The sequence below is a fragment of the Haliotis cracherodii genome, unplaced genomic scaffold, assembly GCF_022045235.1.
Source record: "Haliotis cracherodii isolate W230 unplaced genomic scaffold, xgHalCrac1.p SCAF_3, whole genome shotgun sequence".
In the NCBI taxonomy this organism is placed as follows: Eukaryota; Metazoa; Mollusca; class Gastropoda; order Lepetellida; family Haliotidae; genus Haliotis; species Haliotis cracherodii.
The window spans coordinates 40,801,498-40,827,653 of record NW_027266286.1 but is presented as its reverse complement, the minus strand read 5'-3'; the positions used below and the strand labels follow the sequence as shown (position 1 = coordinate 40,827,653).

Here is a 26,156-nt window from a genome sequence, read left to right as displayed (position 1 = left end):
TTAGTTAAGAAATAGTTACCTGTTTACCTTTCATTAAAGTGGAACAGACCAAGTGGCCAGAAAGCAGACATTTTGAGAATTTACAGGATAAGTTATGCACTTTTAATCAAATCATACACCAGAAGTAAAATATTTTTACGGGATATATTTATTTCTTATTAACTTTAATGTGGAACATACCACTCATACAGTGGGCGGAAAAGTTATCATAAGAAATTATATTTTTTTCATTATCAGAAAGACACTATATATACAACATAAACTGAAACGAGTGCTATCACACATTTTGATGTATTTCATTAGATCATTGCAAAGGACACTATTCCTCAAAGTTGTTGTTCTTGCTTTGCTTTAAGTGTTTAAGTGTGATCGTCTTCTGTCTGGGCCACTTTGGCTGACCTGTCTCCTGTGGGACTCGTGTGTGAGTAGGGTACACATCTATTGCGAGTTTTAGCATTCATAAAATTTATGTTTGTGATGATCCCATTATTATTATATATATATATATATATATATATATATATATATATATATATATATATATATATATATATATATATATATATATATATATATTCGCATTTTTTTTTATCTTTAGCTGCTCTGTGTACATATGTTAGAGTAGCTATCTCTCAGAAATGTAGGGAAATTTTGTTTGTTTGGCCTTCGCTATTACTTATCTACGACAAAGCGGATCTAACTGCAATTCTTGTTTAAACCGAGCAAAGTATGGTCTTGACGCTCCAGGGAATTGATTCAGGTTGCAAAATATAGGCGTACCTTGTCATTGCGATCTTAGAGAATTCCTCAATGTAATATAATACTGTACTTATAGTGGGTGAGATTGTACTCAGGTTATGGAGCAGTTTAATCTGTGTAACAATATATTTAATGAAAATGATGCAAAACAACCTCAACGATTTGTTTTTATTAATCTTCTTAATTTCCTATGTTCTATATCACTGAACAAACTACTCTGTGCCAACAACACACTCACATCCCGACACAGATCAAACGCCACTTACACAATCATAATCGGGTTAATCTGTATCACTTAACGAGTTTGAATAGCTTACTCTGCCCACAGTCGAGAGCAGCACAGTAATTAGTAGTTTAGACCAGGCGAATACACTGGTCACACTTGACTGGTTTGTCTGATGATTCGGTCACCTGCCAAATGGGATGTCTGACAATTGGATGTGAACCTTACAGAGTAAGTTATTTTATGAACGCGTCACGTGTTACAAAAGAGATGACCATTATCTAAGTAAAATACTTCTAAGATCATAAAGCACATAACATTGAATAAAGTGAAATTCATTTTCGACAAACCTTTATGAACAAATTTAAAACAGTGTGGGCAGATTCTATTTTCTAAAAGGGTTGGGGGGTTGTAAATCGTCCTGTTTCGATCCAGATCTAAAACTAGCTAAAATGCGACAGTGATCACTGTATTTAAAACATAAGGAGCAACAACGTTACGATCATGAAAGTATTGTATTGTATTGTATTGCCCTTAACATTATGTTTATCGTTCCAAAGCTCTGTTCTCCAGCTCAGTTCATCTTTGTTTATGAGAACGTTCTTAATATGGGCAATTTTCTTCTTTTGGGACATTGGAGCAGTTAAAACATCATAAATATTAAGATTACAGGCAATTTTAACAACTTTAGAACTCCATGAACTTTTACATAGTAACCATTTTCTTCATCAAAGCGTTACAAGTACTGTTATTAAATCTTGGGGTAGTCTAAAAACATTAGCATGTAATGTAACAAACGGGGAGGAGAGACCCATGTCTCCATTAGTGGCTATACTGGAGGTACCGTTACTAACACCAAGAAATAATTTACAGGCTCTATTTTGGATTAGATTAACGTTTTATCCTCATATACCAGAGCCATAGAACATTACCGGCTCCACAAGACTTTCATACAGTTTTATAAAAACATCATAAGACATACACCCAACAGAATAAGACAAAGCATGGCTGGCAGAATTGTACAACTCTTTCACAGTTTCACATATCTAGATGCTCGTCAACCCGTAGTCCCAGATAACGGTATGATTCTACATAGACCAGTGTTTGCCCAGCGTAGAGGAATCTGGTTAATCTGTATCACTTAACGAGTTTGAATAGCTTACTCTGCCCACAGTCGAGAGCAGCACTGTAATTATTAGTTTAGACCAGGCGAATACACTGGTCACACTTGATTGGTCTGTCTGATGATTCGGTCACCTGCCAAATGAGATCAACGTAGCCATTACACCTTTTTACAAGATGGAAAACATCTTTGCTGTTAGTGATTACATATAAAGAAATCTAACCAATTCACAGGCTATACGTTGTAGAACAGAATGCTATGCCAAGTCATTCCTACCTGATACCATTAATAATTGGAATAGTCACCGGAAAAAGAGGATTATTATTAAACTTGGAGAATGTTATATTCAGTTAAGCCATGATACCAGATTTTGTCACTTTAAACTTCCATCGGCTTAAAAAACACATCTCAGATAACACATCATGCATGCTCTTGTGGCTGTCACAATGGTACACTGCATTAATTTTTTCACATGCCCCAACTACAATATATTAAGAAACGATTCTATTCTAAAGGTTAAGTGAGTTTCTAATCAGTGGTTTATTGGAAACAATTTGAACAGTGCCTAATTTAGCTATTTTGAACTCGGCCATGTACATCCGACGTTCGGGTGGATTTGCACATATATAATAACTAGTAGTAAGAATTAATACATACTTTGAGACAAGTATTAAGTATTAAACAGTTAAATAGCTTTTCTTAGGAAACCCCTTTCCATCAACCGCACTGTTGACCTATCTTTTTTGTTCTGTTTTGATGTATTGATGTATTATTTAATACAATATGTATATCTCCCCTCATCCCAATGTTAATAAAAGGAAGCTTGGTGGGTCCTTTGTGGATATAAGAAATGAATACAGACTGCCATACTGTCTGAATGTCTTAACAATCACCGGGTGTGATCACCTAGACAGGATATCATTCGGGTTTCTCATAATTTCTCCATGAGCATGCTGGGTATTGTAGCTTGGGGATATTAAATGCAAGTTTGTTATCAGAGGAGATTGATAGTGAACTTTTAGTACCAGTTAGATATGATATCTATATGACTTCTTTCTGTTTGACAAAGGATTAAGGGTATATGTGTGGCTAATCCTTTCATGCTGATGAAAGAAAGTCACTCTTCTAGTTCATGTAATCTACGTCAAATAAGATCAGAACACATTATTACAACATACTCAGGATACCAATAACAACGAAATGTACAAATTAACAAACATGATCAATATTATTATTATTACATGTTAATGCCATGTATGTAAATATAGCTATATAAACATATGTTTAATTTTTCAGCTTGTGTGAGGTGGTCCATAAATACAAAAAAAACGTATATTTTCCCAAAATTATATTACCCTCAAAAGGGCAATTATATTCATGTTACATTTTTTCAGTTTTTTTTTTAATTCGAATTACGTAACATTTATGTTACTTTGATTTTATTAGACCCATGTTGTTGTTACAGACCCAGGGATTGACTAGGTTCATTACATGTCATAAAAGTGCCGGGACATGTGGTGGCAATACATTCTCTAATTAACACCTGTCACAAAGGGACGGGCAATTTGGGTTTGTCCTCAGGGAATGTGTTATGCAATTTGTGTATTCACGAAATAACATTCAACAAATTATGTACATGGTCCTGTGATGTAGGATTGATGCATTCGTACTGCTTATAAATAAATGAATTGCATCCGCCTTTGTAGTCCGAGATTTCACATTATAACAATGTATATCTTCAATGAAACCGACAGCTCAGAACAAACCAAATTCAACACTTTTAAGTAGTGATAAAATAGTTTTCATCCTCTGTGCAATCCACTCTGTTGGCATATGTGCACGAGAGCATGTTACAAAACACATCGCGGCCTCCCCGTAAAACAAATCCAAGCTCAAACACTTTCAATACAGAAGTTACCGCCAAAGCAATCGCCCCCGACAGCTAATCCTCTCTGTGCATTTGACCATAAAGTCTACTCACATACCAAGCACCGCGCCAGGAAAAGTACCAGACGCCTCAACCGCCCACCCGTCAATATCATTGCAAGGACAGTATGTACTCCCGCTAACAGTGTGGAGTACTAATTAAACCTTCCAGTAATGTTACCCGCCACTAAATCAGTTTTTTGTAACTTGCTGATACCATTTTGCACATACAAAACATTTATAGAGCAATACATAGCAATTATCCTCCTTTACCAACATATACAAAGAAACACAGTGCTCAACTTAAAACACTTCAATTTGCACATATATAATAATTATACACAAATACATAATAATTATCTCCCTTTACCAATATATACAAAGAAAACACAATATTTTCGTAGTATTTTTAAAAACTAATCTTTGATAATATTTTGTAGATGATGTTTCCAAGGACTACCGTTTTACAAAACGCGTTTTTCCCCGTTTCCGCCGAGATTTCACATTATAACAATGTATATCTACAATGAAACCGACAGCTCAGAACAAACCAAATTCAACACTTTTAAGTAGTTATAAAATAGTTTTCATCCTCTGTGCAATCCACTCTGTTGGCATATGTGCACGAGAGCATGTTACAAAACACATCGCGGCCTCCCCGTAAAACAAATCCAAGTTCAAACACTTTCAATACAGAAGTTACCGCCAAAGCAATCGCCCCCGACAGCTAATCCTCTCTGTGCATTTGACCATAAAGTCTACTCACATACCAAGCACCGCGCCAGGAAAAGTACCAGACGCCTCAACCGCCCACCCGTCAATATCATTGTAAGGACAGTATGTACTCCCGCTAACAGTGTGGAGTACTAATTAAACCTTCCAGTAATGTTACCCGCCACTAAATCAGTTTTTTGTAACTTGCTGAAACTATTTTGCACATACAAAACAATTATAGAGCAATACATAGCAATTATCCTCCTTTACCAACATATACAAAGAAACACAGTGCTCAACTTAAAACACTTCAATTTGCACATATATAATAATTATACACAAATACATAATAATTATCTCCCTTTACCAATATATACAAACAAAACAAATTTGGATACACCATATATACAAATTTGTATATTTTGTATATGTCATATATACAAACTTGTATATTTTGTATATATCATCTTTCCAATCTTGTATATCCTTTGGAAATATCATCTTACCAAAGGATATACAAGCTTGTATATATGGATTTTTTTTGCAGTGTATGGTACTTTATCAGGGATCAGATCAGAAACGCTCACTTCAGACTGAATGATCAGTTAGAAATTGTGTTAGTTCCGATCAACACATTCTCATTATCTAACGTTATTGACCTCATTCGTTTTACTGTGATGCATCGTGGGGCTGTTCCTACAGGCTACCGTGACTTTCTCAAACTTTTAAAAATGCTCCATGTACCAAAGCGGCTTTTGTATAAGCCAGATGCAAAGAAAAAGAACGACAAAAGAAAGAAGGCAAAATCATCTTTATATCTAAAATGACAAGCACAACATGTTGTGCACGGTGCTAACACTACTGCAAAATTAAGAAAACTAGAGTCTTTCTAACTGTACATGCACATTGAATTCACGACATGTATTCTATGTAACTTTCTGATTGTAAAGCAATAAAATAATGCTAACACATGCGTCTTTAATTATTACTATCTTCCATGTTCATGAGGACTCTGAGCTGCATCTCAAGTCTTTCTTTTCTGTCATCACAGAAATGCCTATGCATATAATCAGAGTCATTGTAACGCACAGTGTGCTGGTCCTGAAACTCTAGCCCAGGGCTTACCCTCTGTTGCTTGGCTTTTTCCAAGATGGTATGAAGGGGCAGCTCATTCACTGCACGATCAAAGTATTGAGTAATACACTCGTCACTGTTCATCATGAGACACTGGTGATGTACTTGCAATGGATGATTAACTTCACATCCATAACAATTATCACAACATAACTTCCGAACAAGTCTCTGGAGTTCATTGAGATAGTGAGACTCCAAGACGCCTACGAAAAGTCGTCTGTTTCGATGCAGCTGTAAGCGATTGGTTATTTGTCTCCTGTTGATGTGAATTTCACGCACAGTTACTGAATAGTTGGGTGTTTGACGATTCTCGACTTGTTGGAACATTCTTCTTGCACGCTGTAAACCTGCCTGCATGGCATCCTCATGGCTTCTTCAGAAGCTTCTGCCTTCATAATACACTATGTCATTGCTGCCGTTTTGTCTTAACTGGTAAATGAATCCGGTGGTACTCATGTTGCTGTAATCATAAAGATAATTAAATGAGTTAAACACTTTAAGTGTGATGATAACAGCAATTATTACTATTGTTATTAGAATTATTATTGTTAAATTAAAATGGATAACATTCAGCAAAAAAGGAGGAGGGTACCTGTATTAATCACCCATTTCTGAAATGTGGAACTTGAACAGCATTACCACATACTCTTAGACTGGTGAATAACCATAGGGTAAACTATGTATGCCATCCTCTAGTACATAACGTTTATCATCTGAGGGGGATAATGCTATTTTGCTCAATGACTCAGTGTATAAAGTCTTATTGTGAGAGCGAATGAGTGAATAGGAACAATAAAAAGGTTTCCTCTCCAGGAGACTGTCTTTGTATTTCTTATGGGTCAATTGCTTGGCAATGACAGATTTCTTTATTCCTTTAGCTGTCTTTTGTTTTGATACAGTGTTCACATCTGACTGTATCAAAAAGGAATACATTTTGCTTTTCAACCCTACAAACTCTAAAATGATCTTTCCTGAAGCTTCGTCCTTCATCTTTCCTGTGACTTTTTTGTTTTCATTCGAATACAATCCTTTAGGATCGTTCTGATCATAATTTGAAGTATCAAACAAATGCAAATTTTTCTTCATAAATATGTAGGGATCAAGCAAAGACTTGTGTGGAGGGGCATGAATGTGCAAAAAGAGACTGTCTGTGTCTGTCATGAGCAAGTCCAATCGTTCTGGTCCATATTGCCGTTGCATGACGTCATAATAGAAAGAAAGGATTTGAAATTTGGCTAAATCCAAAATACTGAAACCAACAGCAATAGGTTGATCTAAAAGGACAGACACTTGCTCCATTTCCACGGACACAACGTCTTCTGAAAACACTTTCACCCGCTTGAAATTGGTTTTAGCTACATAACTGCGTAATTGCTGCCTTTGGGTCACTAAGTGCACAGATTTCCGCTTGCGTTTATTCATACAGAACCTGTCAAACACACAATTATTCATAAGTTTATATCGGTCCTTGTCACAGGCGTCAGTTGCGTGTTCGCGTCTTTCCAAATTTAACTGAACATAGGGTTTCAACCAGGGACCTTGGTTGAACTTTAACACCCTATGAATGGAGGACTAGCCCATGTCTCAAATACAGTTGCAAAGTTTTGAAATGAACCACATAGTTCAAGCGATCTTTTAAAGTAGCAAACAATTTCTTGCCTGAGGGTTTTTGACACTGGGGGGGATAGAACTGGCTGTGTAACACTTTGTGATAAGGTGAAAAGTCCTCAAAGGGAATGTTGTCATTGGTAGGAGCCATGGGGAAAGCAGCATGAAGTTGTGTAAATGTTTAGGATAGTGCAAGTCCACTTCCAAAATGTAACCCGTATCCCCTTGGGTATCTATTGTAACCCAATCAATAGTTTCATAATCTTGTGCTGACATGAACTGATAGTTGCCAATGGGTAGGGGTTCCAGCATAACTCCAGAATAAAGACTGTTAAAGTCCATGTACAGAAGCACCAAGGCTTCTTTTTCTTGGTTATAATTAGACATGTATTCATTGTTGCTTTCGGCAAATTTCTTACCGATGACGGACACGCCACCCCAAATGGAATTTTCCACAAAACCCAGGCATGGAATAGTAGTGACAGATGTCAAGTCCATAATCTACTAAACATCCAGTTCTGAATGTTTCAACAATATCAGCCAACAACAGTGTGTCTACAACCACATACAACCGTGTAAAGTCAGACATCGTGTTGCATGCGAATGTATGCCACAATTCATGGGCAAAGGCATAGTCTTCATCAGTAATGCCTTCATCACTCCAGGAACTGTAGAAGGATTCTTTAGGAGGCAACTGTGTGTCATTTAATTTTTCCCATGAATCCATGTACTCATACGGAAAAGGAAGCTTTCGGGTCATTATACAAACATGCTGTGGGAACTGCTCTTTCAAGAAAACAAATGTGTCTAAGCCTTTATTCATCTGATTCTTAGTCAGAGCATCTAAAGAGCTTTGCAAAAATTTGCAAGAATCTAGGAAGACCAGATCATTGTCCACAGTAAAAGACAGAAACTGTTCAGAATTATGGGGTATGATCTGAATACTTCTCTCTCCAAATTCCCGCGCTGCTTCAAGAATAAGATGTGTATCGTAACGCTCTGAATTGTGCAACATCAAATACACTTTCTTTTGCAACTGGAAATTTAGGTTACTCTTGTTGTGTAATACTTGTCTAAAAGCACCGCTGAGATGGTCATGATCTAACAACCTGTCTTTCCCTCACTCTTTTCCACATAATCTACACTGAGTTGTGTTTGCTATGGTTGCCCTATCCTGATGAGATAATTGCATGGGAACAACATTGGCAAATATTTCCTTAATTTCATCATATTCTCTTAAAATGTCTTGAATAAAGTGTTCTGCTGCATCTGAACCTACATAGGTTTGAACAGATTTCGAATACCGCTCCTCCGTACAAACAACTTTGTAAGCATAGGCACAAGGAACATGTCTGTTCAAACGTGAAGCATGATTTTCGGCTGGCAACAGCAAACTTTCAAAATCGGCCACAATAAGAAATTTAGCTCTTTCTGTTTTTGCTTCTGATCGTAAACCAAACTGATAGAATGCTTTCTCGGGTTAAGGCATATTGACACGTTGGGCCTTAACAAAACAATACCCCTTGTGCTTATTCAACCTTTCTTGTGAGTTGTATGTCCACAAACATTTTCTACAAATATGATACTGGTTACTACGTTTTTTCTCAGGGTTTTTGACAAAAAAATTCAACTTAGTGATCAAACAAAAATGGGTGTCTGCTTTCGTTTCTACATCCATAAGTTCATGACCCTCTAAGCCTAAGAATCCTTCGAAATCTTCGGGCTCGTTCTCTTGTGAAAGCATCAACAAATCAATTTGTCTGTCTGGTTCTATGTTGGATACGTTGCTTATGTAAAGTGGATAGAGAGTTTTATCTTTGAAGCCATACACATTGATACTGAACTGATTGACTTGTCCAAACCGTGGGATTTGTTTGAGTGTCATCGGAAAAGTAAACCCATCCAAATTCAATCTGTTCACAAAAGGTTGATAATGCTTCACTCATGTTGGATGATGCGGAGTGGGAAACAGTTTGGCTAAAATGCTATAGACAAAACACATCTCATCTTTGTTTTCTACATTCACAAAGCTTTTAGTTTTGTATGCAATTTCTTTGGGAAGAGGGATGTATGTACCGCCTTTAAAAGGCTTAAATTTAACGATGATCACTTTCATCATTGCAATGTCTACCACGTTTAAATTAGAATGTTCACCCTGATAATTATCTAGTGAACGCAATATCTTGTGCATGGCTTCAAGGTATTGATCAGCCAAATTGGTTCCTTGTGTAGCTATGACCATTGTGCTTCGAAAGTAGGCCTCATGAATATTAGCTGTTTCATCTTCAGTAGGTTTAACCATTCTGATGTGAAGGCACAATCCCCATTTCACTGACTGTTTCTCTCTGAGTTCTGCCTTGATCACATCAATAATGACAGCTTGTTGATTCACCATTAAATGTAAAGCATCTGTAGCACCCTGCCCTTTAAACTCATACTCTCTCACATCTCCTCCTAAAGATTCGCTGGTACATGGGCGAGCATGATCAGAAGTGTCACCAACAGGTTCAGGATTGGAAGGAGTATCCGGTGGGGAGGGAATGGGAGGCAATGAAGGGTTGGATGGTTGTACGGATACTGTAGCCGTTTTTTTCCTACTTAACTTGCCTTTGCTACCACCCCCCATATCATGTCCTGTTCTATTCTTATGCAGTCGCGATGCTTTTGAAGTTGGAAACATTGTCTGACAAGTCTAACAGGATACATCATTTTGTGAAATCACGTTTATGAAGTAAGGTTCGGGATAAGAAGGAGAAACATCAGGGGCGGGGATTGGCGGTGGTGGGGGGTAGGGGGAAGGAATGGGAGGTGGTGATGGGGTAGAAGGAGGTATGGATACTGTAGCCATGTTTTTCCTACTTTGCTGCAACTCCCAATATCATGTCCTGTTCTAGTCTCATGCAACTGCAATGCTTTTGAATTTGGGAAAAATCCATGACAAATCTGACAAGAAAAATCATATTGTGAAGTCCTGTTTAGGCAATGTGGTAAGTGTGATTGAAAAACAAGTTCATGGGTAGAGTGTTGAAAGCACAGTGAACATTGGCAAACCAAAGGATTGTCTACTTTTTGACAGCTTTTCACATGACGTTTTAAACTATCTTTTCTGGAAAAATATTTTCGACAATACTGACATGAAAATTGCCCCCCAACTTTCCCACATATTTGCTGATGCCTTGTTAAATTTCTTTTATAACCAAAACAAGTGTGACAATTTTCACAGTAGGAGTCTCTACTCGTGGTGTACATAGTCATAATAGGTATTCACCAACTAAGTGTGTATGTGTTAGTAGTTACTTGAAAACAAACAAACGAACATCAACTAAGCATTAGACTAAAACGGTTACTAACAGTTTTAAATATTATGTCGTGATATTAAGTTTTAAATAATCCGTGAGTGGTTTGCTGCTATTCAAAACAGTTTCAGATTGCTTCAAGACAGATGTATGAAGCGGGTGTATAATAGGGTAGTACTAAGTAGTACTGCTGAATCACCTTGACCGAGTACACAAGCTATACAATATTTTTGAGAAAATGTTTACCATGGGATGGTACTGAAAACGTGACACTTTAAAAGCACAGGTGTTCCATTATGAAAGACTACATAAAAGGGATACACTTAATGAAAGAGCCGTATAGAGAGTGTGTTACTAAAAACTCGATATTGATTAAAAATGAGCGAGTAACAAGTGGTGGCTTTGTGGATTCGTTCTTGATAAGTCAATAGGGCTGCTGTCTGGTCAAACATGGGGAGTATCTAGAAAACGTACTAATTAAAAATCGTATACCATCACTCACAAGCAAAGTATAGTGAGTCAGAAGTATATGTATACACCATTTGTATGCGAGGTGTAACAGTTGATACCATTTGAAAAGAACAAGGCAACATAATGAAGTAGTTTTTCCCGTGAGAAAGTGACAACATGCTGAATCACCTTACTTGCAGAGTGAGTATAAATATAACGTGTTAGTGGTTCATTTCGGGAGAAGACACTTTACTCGAAAATGTCTGACAATCACAACCACACTACGTTTGAGTGGGCTGCTGGCCATTGGCTGTCCATCAACTTGTTCCGTGATGATGCTTGGGTGCATCTTTCAAACTACAACAGCAAAAAGGAAAGGAAAACCATTTCCTTGAAAAGCAGTGTATTTAGAAAACTGATTGAAGATCGCGAACAAATTCTATCTGCTTTGGAGGACTATTTTAAGTGCTTTGGCTATTATTATTATTATTATTATTATTATTATTATTATTAATTTACCCTTCCTTTTCATCAATCGTGGGGTACAATGCTCAGTGAGACGAGAAAGGAAAAGATTGCTTCGGCGTAGATTGCATCGCGGGTATTATCGATACATACGCGAGCATCTCACTGTGTTTTCTAAAATAAAAGCATATTTTTAATCAGAATGTGTGTATGTTTTATGTTTCAATTCGCAGTTATTCGCTCTCTTGGTCTATCAATGTGATATGAGCCACTAGTGTGATACGAGTTACCTCCCTTGGATCACGAGGGCAGGCCGCTCGCTTCACCCGTCTTTCGGTGTATGTATTCATGCCAGCCAGCGTTCATTGTTTCTTCACTGTCAATAGTGTATTACCTCCCTTACACCGGTAAGCCGTTCGTCTTCAGGTATCTGGTGTAGCCGAACGGTTTGACCGTTGTTTTTCCAGCTAAGTTTACTACATGATGATATATAAGAATAAATTAAATCCAGCCAAGTACAATTGATGGAATAAATATGATTAAACCAAATATGAACTGAGCGAATGGTTAATTCAAACGGAATATATGGAGGAATGATTAATGAAACAGTGTTGTACAGTCATAAGGTAAGTTCACTTATTTTCATTATTACTATTACATCAATTAGTTATATGTCATAAAGCAGAAAACATACGAATTACACATCTGCAGATGGGTATAGTGTATACTTTCTACTCAAGTTCTAACATAATGGCGAAAACAAGTAACAGCGATATTATCTAGTTGGTGATCGTCTAAAAGCAACATTTAACCCTTAGTGTTACGTTAGCACACTGAAACAGATAAAAAGTTAAATAGTGATAGAAATGTTGATAGATAAAGGTTAATAGATAAAGGTTAATGAATACCGCTAAGAACAATAACATAATATTTTAACACTTAGTGAAACGTGAATGAAGTAGAGAAAAATGTTTATAAATGAATTGACATCGGTGAAAGGGTTAACAGGTTCAGCGGCTAAAACCCACACACGAATAGATTCACTCTTGCGTGTAAAGAGTGGGTAAGAGAGAGCTACCTCTAGTGTATTGATACCAATGTGCGGTGACATAGTTACATGTTTGAACAGAGCGAATATATACAGAGCCAGCCTTACTGCTAGTCTCCTTTAGCAAAATTTGCTTCTATTGTGTGATTTTACTGGCCTCTGTGGTAGGCCACAAGAATGCTTTTGTTTGTTTCTTTACTCTACGCTCCACAGAAATGCTTTTGTTAGAAATTCCATGCTCCACAGGAATACTTTTGATGGAAATTCCATGCTCCACAGGAATTTGTTGAAATTCTATGCTCCACAGGAATGCTTTTGTTGGTAGTCCACGCTCCACGGGAATGCTTTTGTCCGGAAGGTATTACCTCCTATCTACTAGCGTGTGTGGTATGATCATTGTTATGATCAGTGATATCCAGACTTTTTTGAAAGTTTGATCACTGTTGCTGCTAGGTGAATTTTATTGCCACTGCTAGTATATTTTAAAATTTTTATATGCTATTGTAAGTGTTCTGCCATTGAATTTTGTACTACAATGTACCACTTTATTGTGTACATGTACTGCCATTGTATTTCTCGGTTTCTGTATTTCTAACTTATTGTTTCAGGATGAAAGACGACACGTAATAAAATACCCCAAACAGTCACATAAGTTATTGCATCATTGAAACGTATGAACGTTGTGTATCAAATACACTGACGAATAAATAATGGAACACAGAGAAGCACAATTTAAGATTAACGTTTACTGCTTAGCTGAGCTAGTAACAAAATAAGCACCTGAGTGACATGTAGGTAGCTGGTGTGATCTCTACATGTCCGGCACCTCTGGTTTTCAGCATAACACATACATAGTGTATACCCTGCACTCAGTTATCCTGTGACACGGAATCTTCTTAAAGCATATCTTTCTGATTAAGTTTGTCAGGAATTGAAACCTTAAATTATGTAATGAACCCATGTCCTCGTTCACTTCTGGGGAACCTTGATGACCTCCCACTCGTAATCGTCAAGTTGAAGGTCGCCGCCAGTGTAAATCAAGATATCTCGCTTTGACCCAGCTTCTTTAACGTCGGTTTTTGGTAGCTCCACCTTGATTGCCCAGGCCGCCTTCATCAGCATCCCCTTGGTTATGTCGACACGACCATCCCAATTGTTATAGATTATTTTCTCGAGTCCTGAAGACGGAGAAAGGGTTGTTCCGTACACACCTGTAAACAGACATTTACGCTGAAATGAGCAAGAAGTTAGAAAGATGAAAATGAGAAAAGAGACGCGGGCGCATATTTACTATTTGCAAGAATAATGTAAATATTACAGCCACATAGTGAAAGTTTGATGAATTCCTTCCCACATTCCTTGCATTATTATGTCCGAGGTTCCTGAGATTGCGAGGGAAGATGATAGGGCGCTCAGAAAGTAGCTCTGATTTGCTGGTCTTCTTGAGTATTAGATGCCCGGAATCCCATTCAACAGCGTCTGATTGCAGCTCACACTCCACTCACATTTGTAAGGTAAATGATTATCAGAATATTTTATCTTACTGCATCCATCGAAAATGTCGATAAACGTGCTACACGCACAGTGAGGATGTTGACTATTGAACCAGATACTTTTACTTGTAGATGTTTCACAATCGAGCTTTTGACAATGAATCTGTCGCCATCTGTCACCCATCCCATCTACTTGACCAATCAGAAAGTTCTAATTGGAACAGATAAAGCCATTTAGTTTTTACTATTGATATATATTCTATACTCTACGATCATTAAACATATATACACATTATGATATTAGAAATATACAGTTTAAACAAAATGTTGAACAACATGTTTCTCCTGATCGATAGTTGAATCAACTATCATTAAGAAACAACTCTTTGTTTAGCGATCCCAGCCAATGTTCTATGTGACCCATGGTTATCTCCATTTACAATATTCTTTATCTTAATCTGAACGGATTGTGAGGTAAAATATGTAGATACATAGTTTTGTTGTTTTGTGACACACCTCTTCCAAACACTGCATCCTTGGCCCCATCACTTGCGCATATTCGTTTCTGACGGACGATAGCGTCCTTCCCAGCCTTGTTGGTGTAGTGGTAAAAGGTAATAGTTGCCATGTTTTGACTTCTAAAACACAGAAAATATTACTGTTTGATTCAGTCATTTCCTCAACACAGAGACTAAAATCATGTATTCAAAAGACATGCCTGTTTAGATAAATTCTAAAAGAATGACATATGTATTTCAACGTACCCGGAACGCGCCCTTTCTTGTCGGTCAGGAAAATGAGTTTACATGTAGTTATGTTGTAGTCGCTAGGTTAGAGGCTTTATATTGATAAACAGAAAGTGATGCCTTACGTTTCCTCGAAACGCATTTAGGCAATAAACAAACATGAGTCATACAAGTCATAAACGCCCAAAACACGTGATAGGATTATGTGTCTGCTGGACTGAATAGGACGTTATGTAGAATTTTGTACTTTCAATTTCGTTTTTCCCTTCGCCGAATGAATAAAATGTCACCCTGACACTGTTAGTGTAGCTGCCCTCGCCAGCGACCCTAGATCCTCTTTCACTGTACATATGTTGCCATACTTAACTACATTAATACTTTTGGATTGATATTCACTTACATCTTCCTTTATCAGGCATTACGTTCAAGTAACTTAACACTTATCGACTTTGCTGTTCCTGTATATATCATACTAACAAAATAGTAACTGTGCTTCACATAAAGTTCAATGTAAATATATTTATTAAGAAATTAAATAATGCATCTTTCTGTACATGAAAGACATCATTCATGAAGACATCTCCTCGACTCTAAGGTCGTGATTCACAATTTGCAGTGCATGTTCATGCACGGAGCACAATTTCAATGTTTGCGTGTTTGTTGGGGGCATGATATACACACGTGATTTGTTAATGTGAATAGCACACAATGATTGTATCAGGTGCTCATTGTCATGTGTGGGGTGAGGGTATGAAGCATAAATATTTTTTTCGATAAAACCCCACCCCCACCACCTCCCTCACCCACACCCACACCCACACCCACACCCACACCCACACCCACACCCACACCCACACCCACACCCATCCCCGGTCATTTGGAACAACATCCCCGAGGCTGTTTTCAATCATCTGGTGTTGGCATTGCGCCACCGCTACCTCGCCTGTATCCCCACAAATGGTGGTAACATCCGATATTAACATTGTTATAAGTTGTTAGACCAACACTATTTTAGATCTCCTGTTTTCATGTATGGGTTTTGTCAAAGTATTTGTTATGATAAAACATCGATCAGACGAATGACCGTAGATCTGACTCCTATCCTTAACATAGAACTGAGCCTAATCCTAAACCTAGAGCTGACCCTAATCTTATACCTGGAGCTGACCCTAATCCTAAACCTAGAGCTGACCCTAATCTTAAACCTGGAGCTGACCCTCATCCTAAACCTAGAGCTGACCCTAATCCTAAACCGGGAGCTGACCCTAATCCTAAACCTAGAGCTGACCCTAATCCTAAACCTAGAACTGACCCTAATCCTTAACATGGAGCTGACCCTAATCCTAAACCTAGAGCTGACCAAAATCTTAAACCTAGAACTGACCCTAATCCTAAACCTAGAACTGACCCTAATCCTTAACCTAGAACTGACCCTAATCCTTAACCTAGAACTGACCCTAATCTTAAACCTGGAGCTGACCCTAATCCTAAACCTAAAGCTGACCCTAATCTTAAACCTGGAGCTGACCCTAATCCTAAACCTAGAGCTGACCCTAATCCTAAACCGGGAGCTGACCCTAATCCTAAACCTAGAGCTGACCCTAATCCTAAACCTAGAACTGACCCTAATCCTTAACATGGAGCTGACCCTAATCCTAAACAGAGAGCTGGCCCTAATCCTAAACAGAGAACTGACCCTAATCCTAACCTAGAATTGACCCTAATCTTAAACCTAGAGCTGACCCTAATCTTTAACCTAGAACTGACCCTAATCCTAAAACCTAGAACTGACCCTAATCCTAAACAGAGAGCTGACCCTAATCATAAATATAGAGCTGACCCTAATCATAAACATTGAGCTGACCCTAATCATAAACCCAGACCTGACCCTAAACGTAAACAGAGAACTTACCCTAATCCTAAACAGAGAGCTGGCCCTAATCCTAAACAGAGAGCTGACCCTAATCTTAAACCTAGAGCTGACCAAAATCTTAAACCTAGAACTGACCCTTATCCTAAAGCTGGAACTGACCCCAATCCTAAACCTAGAGCTGACCCTAATCCTAAACAGGGAGCTGACCCTAATCATAAACCTGGAGCTGACCCAAATCCTAAACCTAGAGCTGGCCAAAATCTTAAACCTAGAACTGACCCTAATCCTAAACAGAGAACTGACCCTAATCCTAAACAGAGAGCTGATCCTAATCCTAAACCTGGAGCTGACCCTAATCCTAAACCTAGAGCTGACAAAAATCTTAAACCTAGAACTGACCCTAATCCTAAACAGAGAACTGACCCTAATCCTAAACAGAGAGCTGACCCTCATCCTAAACCTGGAGCTGACCCTAATCTTAAATCTAGAGTTGACCAAAATCTTAAACCTAGAACTGACCCTAATCCTAAACAGAGAGCTGACCCTAATCTTAAACCTAGAGCTGACTAAAATCTTAAACCTGGAGCTGACCCTAATCCTAAACAGAGAGCTGACCCTAATCCTAAACAGAGAGCTGACCCTAAACCTAAACCTACAGCTGACCCTAATCTTAAACCTAGAGCTGACCAAAATCTTAAACCTAGACCTGACCCTAATCCTAAACAGTGAGCTGACCCTAATCCTAAACAGAGAGCTGACCCTAATCCTAAACCTGGAGCTGACCCTAATCTTAAACAGAGAGCTGACCAAAATCTTAAACCTATAACTGACCCTAATCCTAAACAGTGAGCTGACCCTAATCCTAAACAGAGAGCTGACCCTAATCTTAAACCTAGAGCTGACCAAAATCTTAAACCTAGAACTGACCCTAATCCTAAACAGTGAGCTGACCCTAATCCTAAACAGAGAGCTGACCCTAATCTTAAACCTAGAGCTGACCAAACTCTTAAACCTAGAACTGACCCTAATCCTAAACATAGAGCTGGCCCTAATCCTAAAACAGAGAGCTGACCCTTATCCTTATACTAGAGCTGACCCTTATAGTTTTTATCTATATTCCTCCATGGGAAAGTTACAGCTACTGACCATGCCATGTGTGGTTGATGCTGAGTTGGATCTCATCGAAGTGACATAGATCCGGGTCTATCTTCAGACGATGGGTCCAGGATGATGTCTGGTGCTCTGCGATCATCTTCTTCACTGTTCGTTTCGTTGCTACATGCATGTTCCATCCGAAGTCTACTATCAGTCGATGTTGATATACGCCTGCCTTCATTCCCAAGATTAAGTGTATAAGGGTTATATGCTAATCGTTAAGACTACATGTCCGGCGAGAGAAGTAAACATTATTCTGTGATAACATTCTCTCCGAGAAAACTTATGTCATTTTAGTCATTTCTGCAAACCCATGTCCTTCAAAACTGTGAGGTAACCTCTAAATTCAGACAGTCAGCACATTAGATTAGCAACATTGTGTAGGTATTGTTAAAGTTAGTGATAATTGAACATGCGACCATGTCATGACCTAAGAGCATCTGTGGTATAATTAACAGTCTATATTCAGGGTACCTCACTGATGAGATATACCGAATAAAGACTGGCCACTAATAGATGCTTCTCTTTGTTGTCGTAAGGTGTGCGGTTCCAAGCTAATTCCCCGACAACAAATTCTAGGTATTATAATCAGCCTAGACCAAACGTAAACCTTAAAGGTATTATACAGGTCATAAGGTTTATTATAAATGGTGGAGAATCCGGGTATCGTGAGTTTGCTGTGACTCATGCACGATCCCCCTACCAACCTACCGCAGCAAAGCAAATGGTAGTTCAGAGGTGATGGGTGAAAAAAGCATCGTAGCCACCATCTTGACAGACGACAGGCAGACAGCCCAGCCTACCTGAATGTCAGCAGCCTGAACCAGCAATCGTGATAATTATTGACAATAACATCCAGACAATATTCATCAATATTCTACTTGACATGACACATGAAACAGATCAGTAGCGGGTATAACTGCCACGTGCCTGGATGACGCATTACACTTTATGTCTCATACCTCCAGTCAGACGTTGGATCTGTTGATGGGTCAACAACAATCACTCCTGATGCAATGCTGCTTCCAAGTGGCGTAAATCTTGTACAGGAGGATCTCGTGCCTGTATGCGCCGCCCCAGAATTTCCCAAACATGTTCAAGGGGGTTCAAATCTGGGCTCATTGTTAGCGAGGGTAGAGTCGTTATTGCATTTGCCCTCATGTAATCCACGACTGTATGCGAATGATGAGGCCTCGCATTGTCATCCATGTACTGAGGTCGAGTAGCAAGATGGTGTTTGTCAAAATGAGTAACAACGACTTGACTTCAAAACGTCCCGGATGTACTGAGCCCCTGTTCAGTTCCCCCTTGATGGTGACCAAATCCAACCTGCAATCATGAGAGGTACACGCCCAAACCATTACTGAGCTCCCGTCGTGAGCTCCCGTCGTATGCAACAGTCGGTTTAATGTTCCTGGGGTGTAGGCCATTTTCCGGTGCCTCCAAACTCTCGTTCTTCCATCAGCGACGTGGAGCAAAAAGCCACTTTCGTCTGACCAATGGATCCGTCTCCAAGTTCTCAGATTCCAGTTCTGTCTCACAATACACCATGCTAAACGAGCAGCTTTGTGGTGATCTCTCCTAAAGGGACGCTTCATGACTCGTCTGGCCCTCATTCCTGCTGTTTTCAGCTGGTTCCTGATAGTTCTGGTGCTGAAACGACGTTTTGGCAACCACAGCTGTTTCAGATGAGTACTTGTTAAAAAGGGTTCTCGGCATGCGAGTCTTCGCGATGCGTCGTCACAGGAGGTCCTCTGGATCTGGGACGGTCCTGTACATCACCGGTCTGAGCATGTTTCTCGACCAAACGTCTTACAACAGTGTGATGATACCCCAAATCCCGACCAATGACATTACAAGACATTCCTGCATTATGCATGCCGATTTTTTGCCATCTTGTGAGGTTTGATAATCGCCTTCGTGTCATGGTCACACAATGTCATGGAATAACTGTTTAAAACCGAGCTTAAGAAAGCAATTATAACGTTTGGATATACTGCTTTTAGAGATACTCGAGGGTAGCATGCTGCACGGGCATACCATGCATGGCACGTGAGCTTTCGTCACGCATGACTCATTACATAATCTCGAGAAAACATAATTCTTCCCGTAATTATATCTTTCCTGACTGTAACAAATTTGGGACCAAACAATAATGAAATATATTAGGGTGTGCTTAACTTTTTTCTTTGTGTATTTGAACTTTCGTTCGAAACCTCAACGTGTACTATGCTTATACATATTCTCACGGACATCCTTGTTCATATAAGGTATGTTATATAATTAAGTCATTGTTTCGTTGTCTTAAACTTTTGCCATGTTTTTCTATAATGAGTATGTATTGCAATCTGTGTATTGTTACCAGAGGTTCATCCTTATTTTAATTTATGGCCCCATAAACATTACTATAGATAATAGCTTTCAAAAAGTTACCCAATAGCCTGCAATTTACTGCTTATACATGTATCTTCATTTATTCCTTTTTGAGTATGTAAGTACTGAAATTATTTGTACCCATTATGAAAACAGATAAAATGGTTCCATATAGTAGCAGCGATTGTAGAAGTATAATAAGTTAGGGATACTCGTTGATTACCAAGCTGGAGGCTGTGTATACGGGCTGTATCCTAACTCTTTGTTTTGTCAGCGTGATTTTGTGCTTCATTTGATGTACATTCGTGCGATCAAACCTTTAATGGTCTCGGGCACAAAAAAATATGATTCGTTCAAATATCATTACATTCCAGTTTAGACTTAAGAAGTTGGTTAGGTTTTGCATGCACATTCTACTTTTTAGCGCAGGTCACTCCTCACACCTGCTACCCTTGCCGAGTCTGGACACTTACTGTTATCATGAAAATATTACTTTCATATGCAAACGACAATTCTTTACGCACATTATGTTTTTGTCCCTACGTCTTCAGTGTATCTTATGTTTATTGTCTGTTTCAATGTGATACCTGTGATACTAAATGTATCTAGCAGTCTTGTATTTCGACTGCAAGGGCGACCCGGAAAGGATGTGCCGCTCGGTGGAAACTCTTCCAGTGTTCTTTGTGTATGAACCGGAATCTCCGCTCACCTGTATTTTGTGTGTACGAGCCATAACCTCCTCAACTTGTTGATGTCATGAATAGTTGTTTCACGGATATTGACAATGCTGTTATTCACTTGTTTACTTGTACAACATGTATATCTTATCTAATGTCATTTTATTCATCTGAGTCACGACCAGTGCTTGGAACAACTACTTGTCAACCTGTTGATGTCACATGCATTTTACTGTATACTTGTACTAAATATTGTCACTATTTTTAAAACGCCCTTGAGGACAAAATCTCCATGACGTTTAGGGGTATTGTTATAGTGCAAACCATTTCTTTACTTTTCTTAATTTATCCAAAATACCTAATTGTATCAATATGTTTCTAAAATGCACCGAAATTCTATTCCAATTGTATACAGCAAACAATCTTACTTACTTGAATTGGGAATTTAACGTGCGCTTTCCGACATATGAGTATTTTGCGCACGGGCACGCCAGGCCATTTAGTGTTTGGTCGAAAAGGGTATGTTCGAAAAGGCGAGGCAACCTAAGTGAGGGGGGGGGGGGGGACTTTGTGCAGTTTGTGTGTTATTATAGGTTTAGAATTTTAGGGTTTATTGGCAGTTTGTTTGCTGTACTTTTTTTTAATGCGGCCAAGTAGGCCTGTTTTGATTAGATATATGCCTAGTGCTTTGATTGTTGCAATTTTGTGTGGATTGGGGTTTTGTTTCTGTGTTGCTGGTAATGTGTGCAGTATAGTATTACGTGTTCAGGCGTTTCTTTTAAGTTGCAGTGGAGGCATTTACCGGTTTGGTGTTTTGAAATTTGGTGAAGGTGTGAGTTTAACTTAGGAAACATTCGGCGTATCTCCTCCAATTATAAGCAGGACCTTTAATGCCCCTCCAGGCGGGACATTTAATCCGTAGCGCTATCTATTAATGTCTTTTAATGCCAGAGAATACACAGAAGCGGGTACCCGCACCGGGAACATTGACCACTCGGTCCCGATGTGCGTTACATTATTATCAAGCTGTACCCTATCGACTTATTCCAACCCATCAACAATAAACATGTCTGCTGTCGTCTTAAACTTCACACCTGAGTTTTGTCTTCCGTCATCACCCTGAGCTACCATCCGAGGGCCGAAACGTACGCTCTTAGACACTTACAGAAATAGAACATTTGGTATCCATTAAATTTATTCATATCACACAAATCAACATTCAAGTTGGCAATTTTGCAACAACAACATCTCATACTATAGATTATGATCAACAGCGTGGGGCGCATCTTGCAGTTAACAAACGGAGTGAGAGTGTGGTGTTGGATGTATTATCATTTACAACAACCCTTATTGAGTTATTGACTCAAACCGCAACTCGATGTGTATGACATTGTAATATTGTTTTGTTTTTATATACATTTTTGGGGCGGTGATAATCTGTGGTTAAAACGTTCGCTTGTCACGCCGAAGACTTGGATCCGATTGCACATACGGACACTTGATTTCATATTTGAAAAATTATCCTGAAAATAGAGACACTGCACGTTTATTGAAAATGCCCCAAGGGTTGCAGAATAAAGGTTTTGTTTGGGTTTGTCGTTTGGAACAGTGGAGTACAAAGTGAAAATCAAAACATAATTGAACTTGTGAGACATCAAGCAAATCAAGCAAATCCTGTGAGTTTTTGAGAATCTACACAATACTACTTCCACCTGTCAAAAATACTTTCTGTGAACAGAAGAAAGGCCTTCCCTGGTAGTATCAATGAGTATGGTAATCTTTGAGAAATTGGCTGAACCAAGCAATATTTGTCTCTGTGTGTGGATATTTTTGGAGCTTTGAAATCCAGTACAAAAGAGGAATTGACACGTCTTCGGGTTTGAGTGTCAAGCCAAAGGCTTATAGTACTGATATTTTGATGTGGCAGATTGTTTCCTTAGTTAACAAACTGGGCTTTTATGTGGCATTATTTCATGTGTCATTTATACCAAGTTCTTGATCAAACAATTAATGTAGTGATGCTGACATGCAATGTTTATGATATTTTGAGGCACTGTCAGTTGGAACAACTGGAAGCTTTTTACTTTGGGCAGCCAAAATTTGGTTAACAGCTGTATGGAACAGAATGGGTTTATTCGAATTATGTTTCCACATTTTCAGTTTGTGCATACTACCAATGATAACATCATACACAGATTTAACCCTCTCTGCAAGACATTCAACAGGCGCCTATCTCTATCGGTCCATTGTTGGGCAAAATATCGACAGCATCCATAATGAAATTAAAGTTGTGATCCCAATTGGTATCAAAAGGTTTTGTGAAATACTTCGATTTGCTCACAGAATTGGGATGAATCTCAGATTCGTCCAAATTATAATTAATCCTTTATGGTAACATTAGTTGTGTAGGTGGGATTCACCAAGGTGTAAGCGTCAATCGAACCTCTTCTCCTGTGGATGATGGAACGCCGTGACTAGGATTGAATTGCTGTTAAGTTTGTATTTAAAGTAGTTCCGCCCGGGATTAGTGTAAGTCCGAACAATGTCAAACGCACCATAGTCCTGATAATTCACAAGTAAAATCTATAAACATTAATAATATGGTAATACATATATACAGTTTCTGGTCATCTGAAGCGCGTAAGTTTGTGTGAAGAGCCAAAAAGGTTTGAAAAACAAACTGTATTGTGAACATCTACGGGCTAAATGCCCTTATTTAACTATTTACAAAAATTAATTCTTGAAATTGAATTCTTAATTTTAATCAGAATTACTTGAACACTGCCTATGAAATTAGTTCATTTTCTCATTGTCTATTAACTAATAAGAACTTGCTGTGCTGTTGGTATTTCAGCTTCACCTACATTTATCCTTACTGGAATACTACAACATACTACTACAACCTCACAAGTGTATCATTGGTCATTGGTGCTGAAGAATCATCTTGTCAATCTTCTAAATTTTGTATCATGCCTAAAGATATGCTGGCAATATTTCACTAAAACGATGTCATAATATCTGTTAATTGAAATGTGTTTCCCTGAAACTAATTTTTCCACAAATACAAAATACACTTTTCGTTATCTGTGGTAGAAGACCAAAGAACAAACAACAAGTGTTAATAAGGGTTGACTATTTATTTAACAACATCGATATTCATATCGAAAGATATCAACGACACTGTGAATTTCACGGGTACACTTTATAGGGGTTGTCCTTGAGAATGAGATCACCTTTGTACAGGAGAATGTCACGATCCTTTGATACCCGATTCACTTTATTACTGGGCAAGTCGAACCTGAATGCATAATCTACTCGCCCTCTTCTCAAGTTAGCCTCCCATCCGCCTTGGTAGTTGTTTTTAGCAATTGCCGCCTTGCCCAATGCAGGACTCATTCCAGTGCCATACACTCCTGAAATCATTAGAGATTGTCAGTAAGGCGCTGATACAAACAGTTCTCGGTGACGCTTCCTTGATCCAAAAAATGTGTACGTCATTAAAGCCAAAATATGAAAGTGTTGTTATGATGAAAGTCTAATACTCGTTCACAGCTTTCATACAAATAAAGTTAATTTTTAACATTTTTGAAATTTGTGATTGCATGCAGACCCCGTTGGAAAAGGGTCCATCTGATACCTTGTCCTTTCCTTGACAGGATATTTAAATTTTTATCATTTTGACATAAAGGTAACGTTTATCAATGATATAGTACACAAGACTTTAAACGATTATACTTGTTCTTGCGCTCGTCGATAAGGGGATAAAACAAGGACTGTTCAGTATACTGTGTCTGAGTGGGGTATTCATGTTGAACTACGGTATGGTATCTCAGTGGGCTAGCACTATAAAAGCGGCATTAGTGTGGAATCACACTCACTCACACACACACACACACACACACACACACACACACAGGTGCATGCGTGTCCCTATAAATATGCATGTAATCATGAACCTCGCGTTTGTAATATGATTTGCATTATACATACCATTTCCAAAATGAGCATATTTCGGATTTGTGCTCTGTCGTATGTAGCCACTCTTTTCTATAGCGTCCACGCCAGCTTTGTCCGTGTAGTGATAGAAGAAGATAGCATACCCAGGGGTGACTGAAAATATAATACTTCATGAACAATTGATGACGGCAATTAGTTAGAAGTATTGACTCATGTAGAACTATTGCAGCCACTGTAAATGTGAATACGATTATCGGTATTATGAAATGTCAGCAGTTGTCATAATACCAGCTGAAACAAATACCACAAACACAGTGGTCTTCTTGGCCTTTTCACCGAAATTACAACAAATTGTTACCATACTCACGGGATATCAGCAAAAACACGATCTGGAGACAGATAAACTGCGTCTTCAATTCCATCTTGGTACTGTGCAAACATATTGACAATATATCATTTGCACTCAGTAATATGACAGCACTCCAGTTATATGACGGCGATCTGCGAATAATCGAGTTTGGACCAGGTAATCCAGTGACCGGTATCATGAGCATCTGTCCACGCAATTGGGATACAATGACATGCTATCAACCATGTGGCCGATGCATTTAGTCGCCTCTTATGACAAGCTGGGTTGTTGTTAGACAATTTTTAAGGTGGACCTGTTAGATATGCAAGGATATTCCCTGGGAATAGAAGGGTGTATTTCCATTCGGACTTCCAATCCATTGTACAAGTTGACAATATTTCAACATGTATAGTGGACTGAAGTCCAGAATTGTATACACCCTCCTAGTACCAAGGAATAGCCTTGCATATCTATACTGTTCAGTACACTTGGCTGTATATATGCCTAGGGACCTTAGGCCCGGTAGTCACCCCTACTGTTGTTTCTAAACTAGCCTGTTGTGTAACGTTGTTGCCTTCCTATTAAGTTTCAAAATGATTTCTACCGAAACTTAAATATTTGTAAAAACGTAATTCATTGAAAATAGGGCGACAATAAGAATAACGTACTCACATCAAACAACAGATAATGTGACTTATATCGAAGGTATATCTTCAGGGTCGCCAGGTCACGTCTTCAGTAACCTTTGCCGTAAAAGGCGACTAAGCTTGTCGTTAGAGGCGATTAA

The 26,156-nt window shown here is 38.6% G+C and overlaps 3 protein-coding genes across 3 annotated transcripts; 1 reads left to right on the top strand and 2 right to left on the bottom strand.

Moving 5' to 3' along the window:
* Positions 1-13,477: 13,477 nt before the first annotated feature.
* Positions 13,478-15,135, bottom strand: LOC139474827 (uncharacterized). The gene is made up of 3 exons (XM_071257970.1): positions 15,004-15,135; positions 14,756-14,877; positions 13,478-13,957 (listed from the first exon to the last, which is right to left on the bottom strand). Exons 2-3 carry the CDS (start codon positions 14,865-14,867, stop codon positions 13,716-13,718), a joined length of 354 nt encoding a protein of 117 aa, XP_071114071.1. The 5' UTR covers positions 14,868-14,877; positions 15,004-15,135; the 3' UTR covers positions 13,478-13,715.
* Positions 15,136-15,539: 404 nt separating this feature from the next.
* On the top strand, positions 15,540-17,428 carry LOC139475426 (circumsporozoite protein-like). Its single transcript, XM_071258640.1, has 2 exons — positions 15,540-15,580; positions 16,867-17,428. The coding sequence occupies exons 1-2, from the start codon at positions 15,540-15,542 to the stop codon at positions 17,426-17,428; spliced, it is 603 nt and encodes a 200-aa protein (XP_071114741.1).
* A 6,803-nt stretch (positions 17,429-24,231) lies between these two features.
* On the bottom strand, positions 24,232-25,445 carry LOC139475887 (uncharacterized). The gene is made up of 3 exons (XM_071259104.1): positions 25,388-25,445; positions 25,054-25,173; positions 24,232-24,476 (listed from the first exon to the last, which is right to left on the bottom strand). Exons 1-3 carry the CDS (start codon positions 25,440-25,442, stop codon positions 24,253-24,255), a joined length of 399 nt encoding a protein of 132 aa, XP_071115205.1. The 5' UTR covers positions 25,443-25,445; the 3' UTR covers positions 24,232-24,252.
* Between the last annotated feature and the right edge of the window lie 711 nt (positions 25,446-26,156).

Excerpts from the sequence above, each read along its gene's own strand:
- LOC139474827 (XM_071257970.1), bottom strand. The coding sequence starts at position 14,867 with ATGGCAACTATTACCTTTTACCACTACACCAACAAGGCTGGGAAGGAC. Across the intron at positions 13,958-14,755 it reads GGATGCAGTGTTTGGAAGAG|GTGTGTACGGAACAACCCTT; the intron begins GTGTGTCACAAA and ends GTCTGTTTACAG.
- LOC139475426 (XM_071258640.1), top strand. The coding sequence starts at position 15,540 with ATGAAAGACATCATTCATGAAGACATCTCCTCGACTCTAAG. Across the intron at positions 15,581-16,866 it reads GACATCTCCTCGACTCTAAG|ACCTGACCCTAAACGTAAAC; the intron begins GTCGTGATTCAC and ends TCATAAACCCAG.
- LOC139475887 (XM_071259104.1), bottom strand. The coding sequence starts at position 25,442 with ATGGAATTGAAGACGCAGTTTATCTGTCTCCAGATCGTGTTTTTGCTG. Across the intron at positions 25,174-25,387 it reads CGTGTTTTTGCTGATATCCC|TCACCCCTGGGTATGCTATC; the intron begins GTGAGTATGGTA and ends TTATATTTTCAG. Across the intron at positions 24,477-25,053 it reads ATATGCTCATTTTGGAAATG|GAGTGTATGGCACTGGAATG; the intron begins GTATGTATAATG and ends TAATGATTTCAG.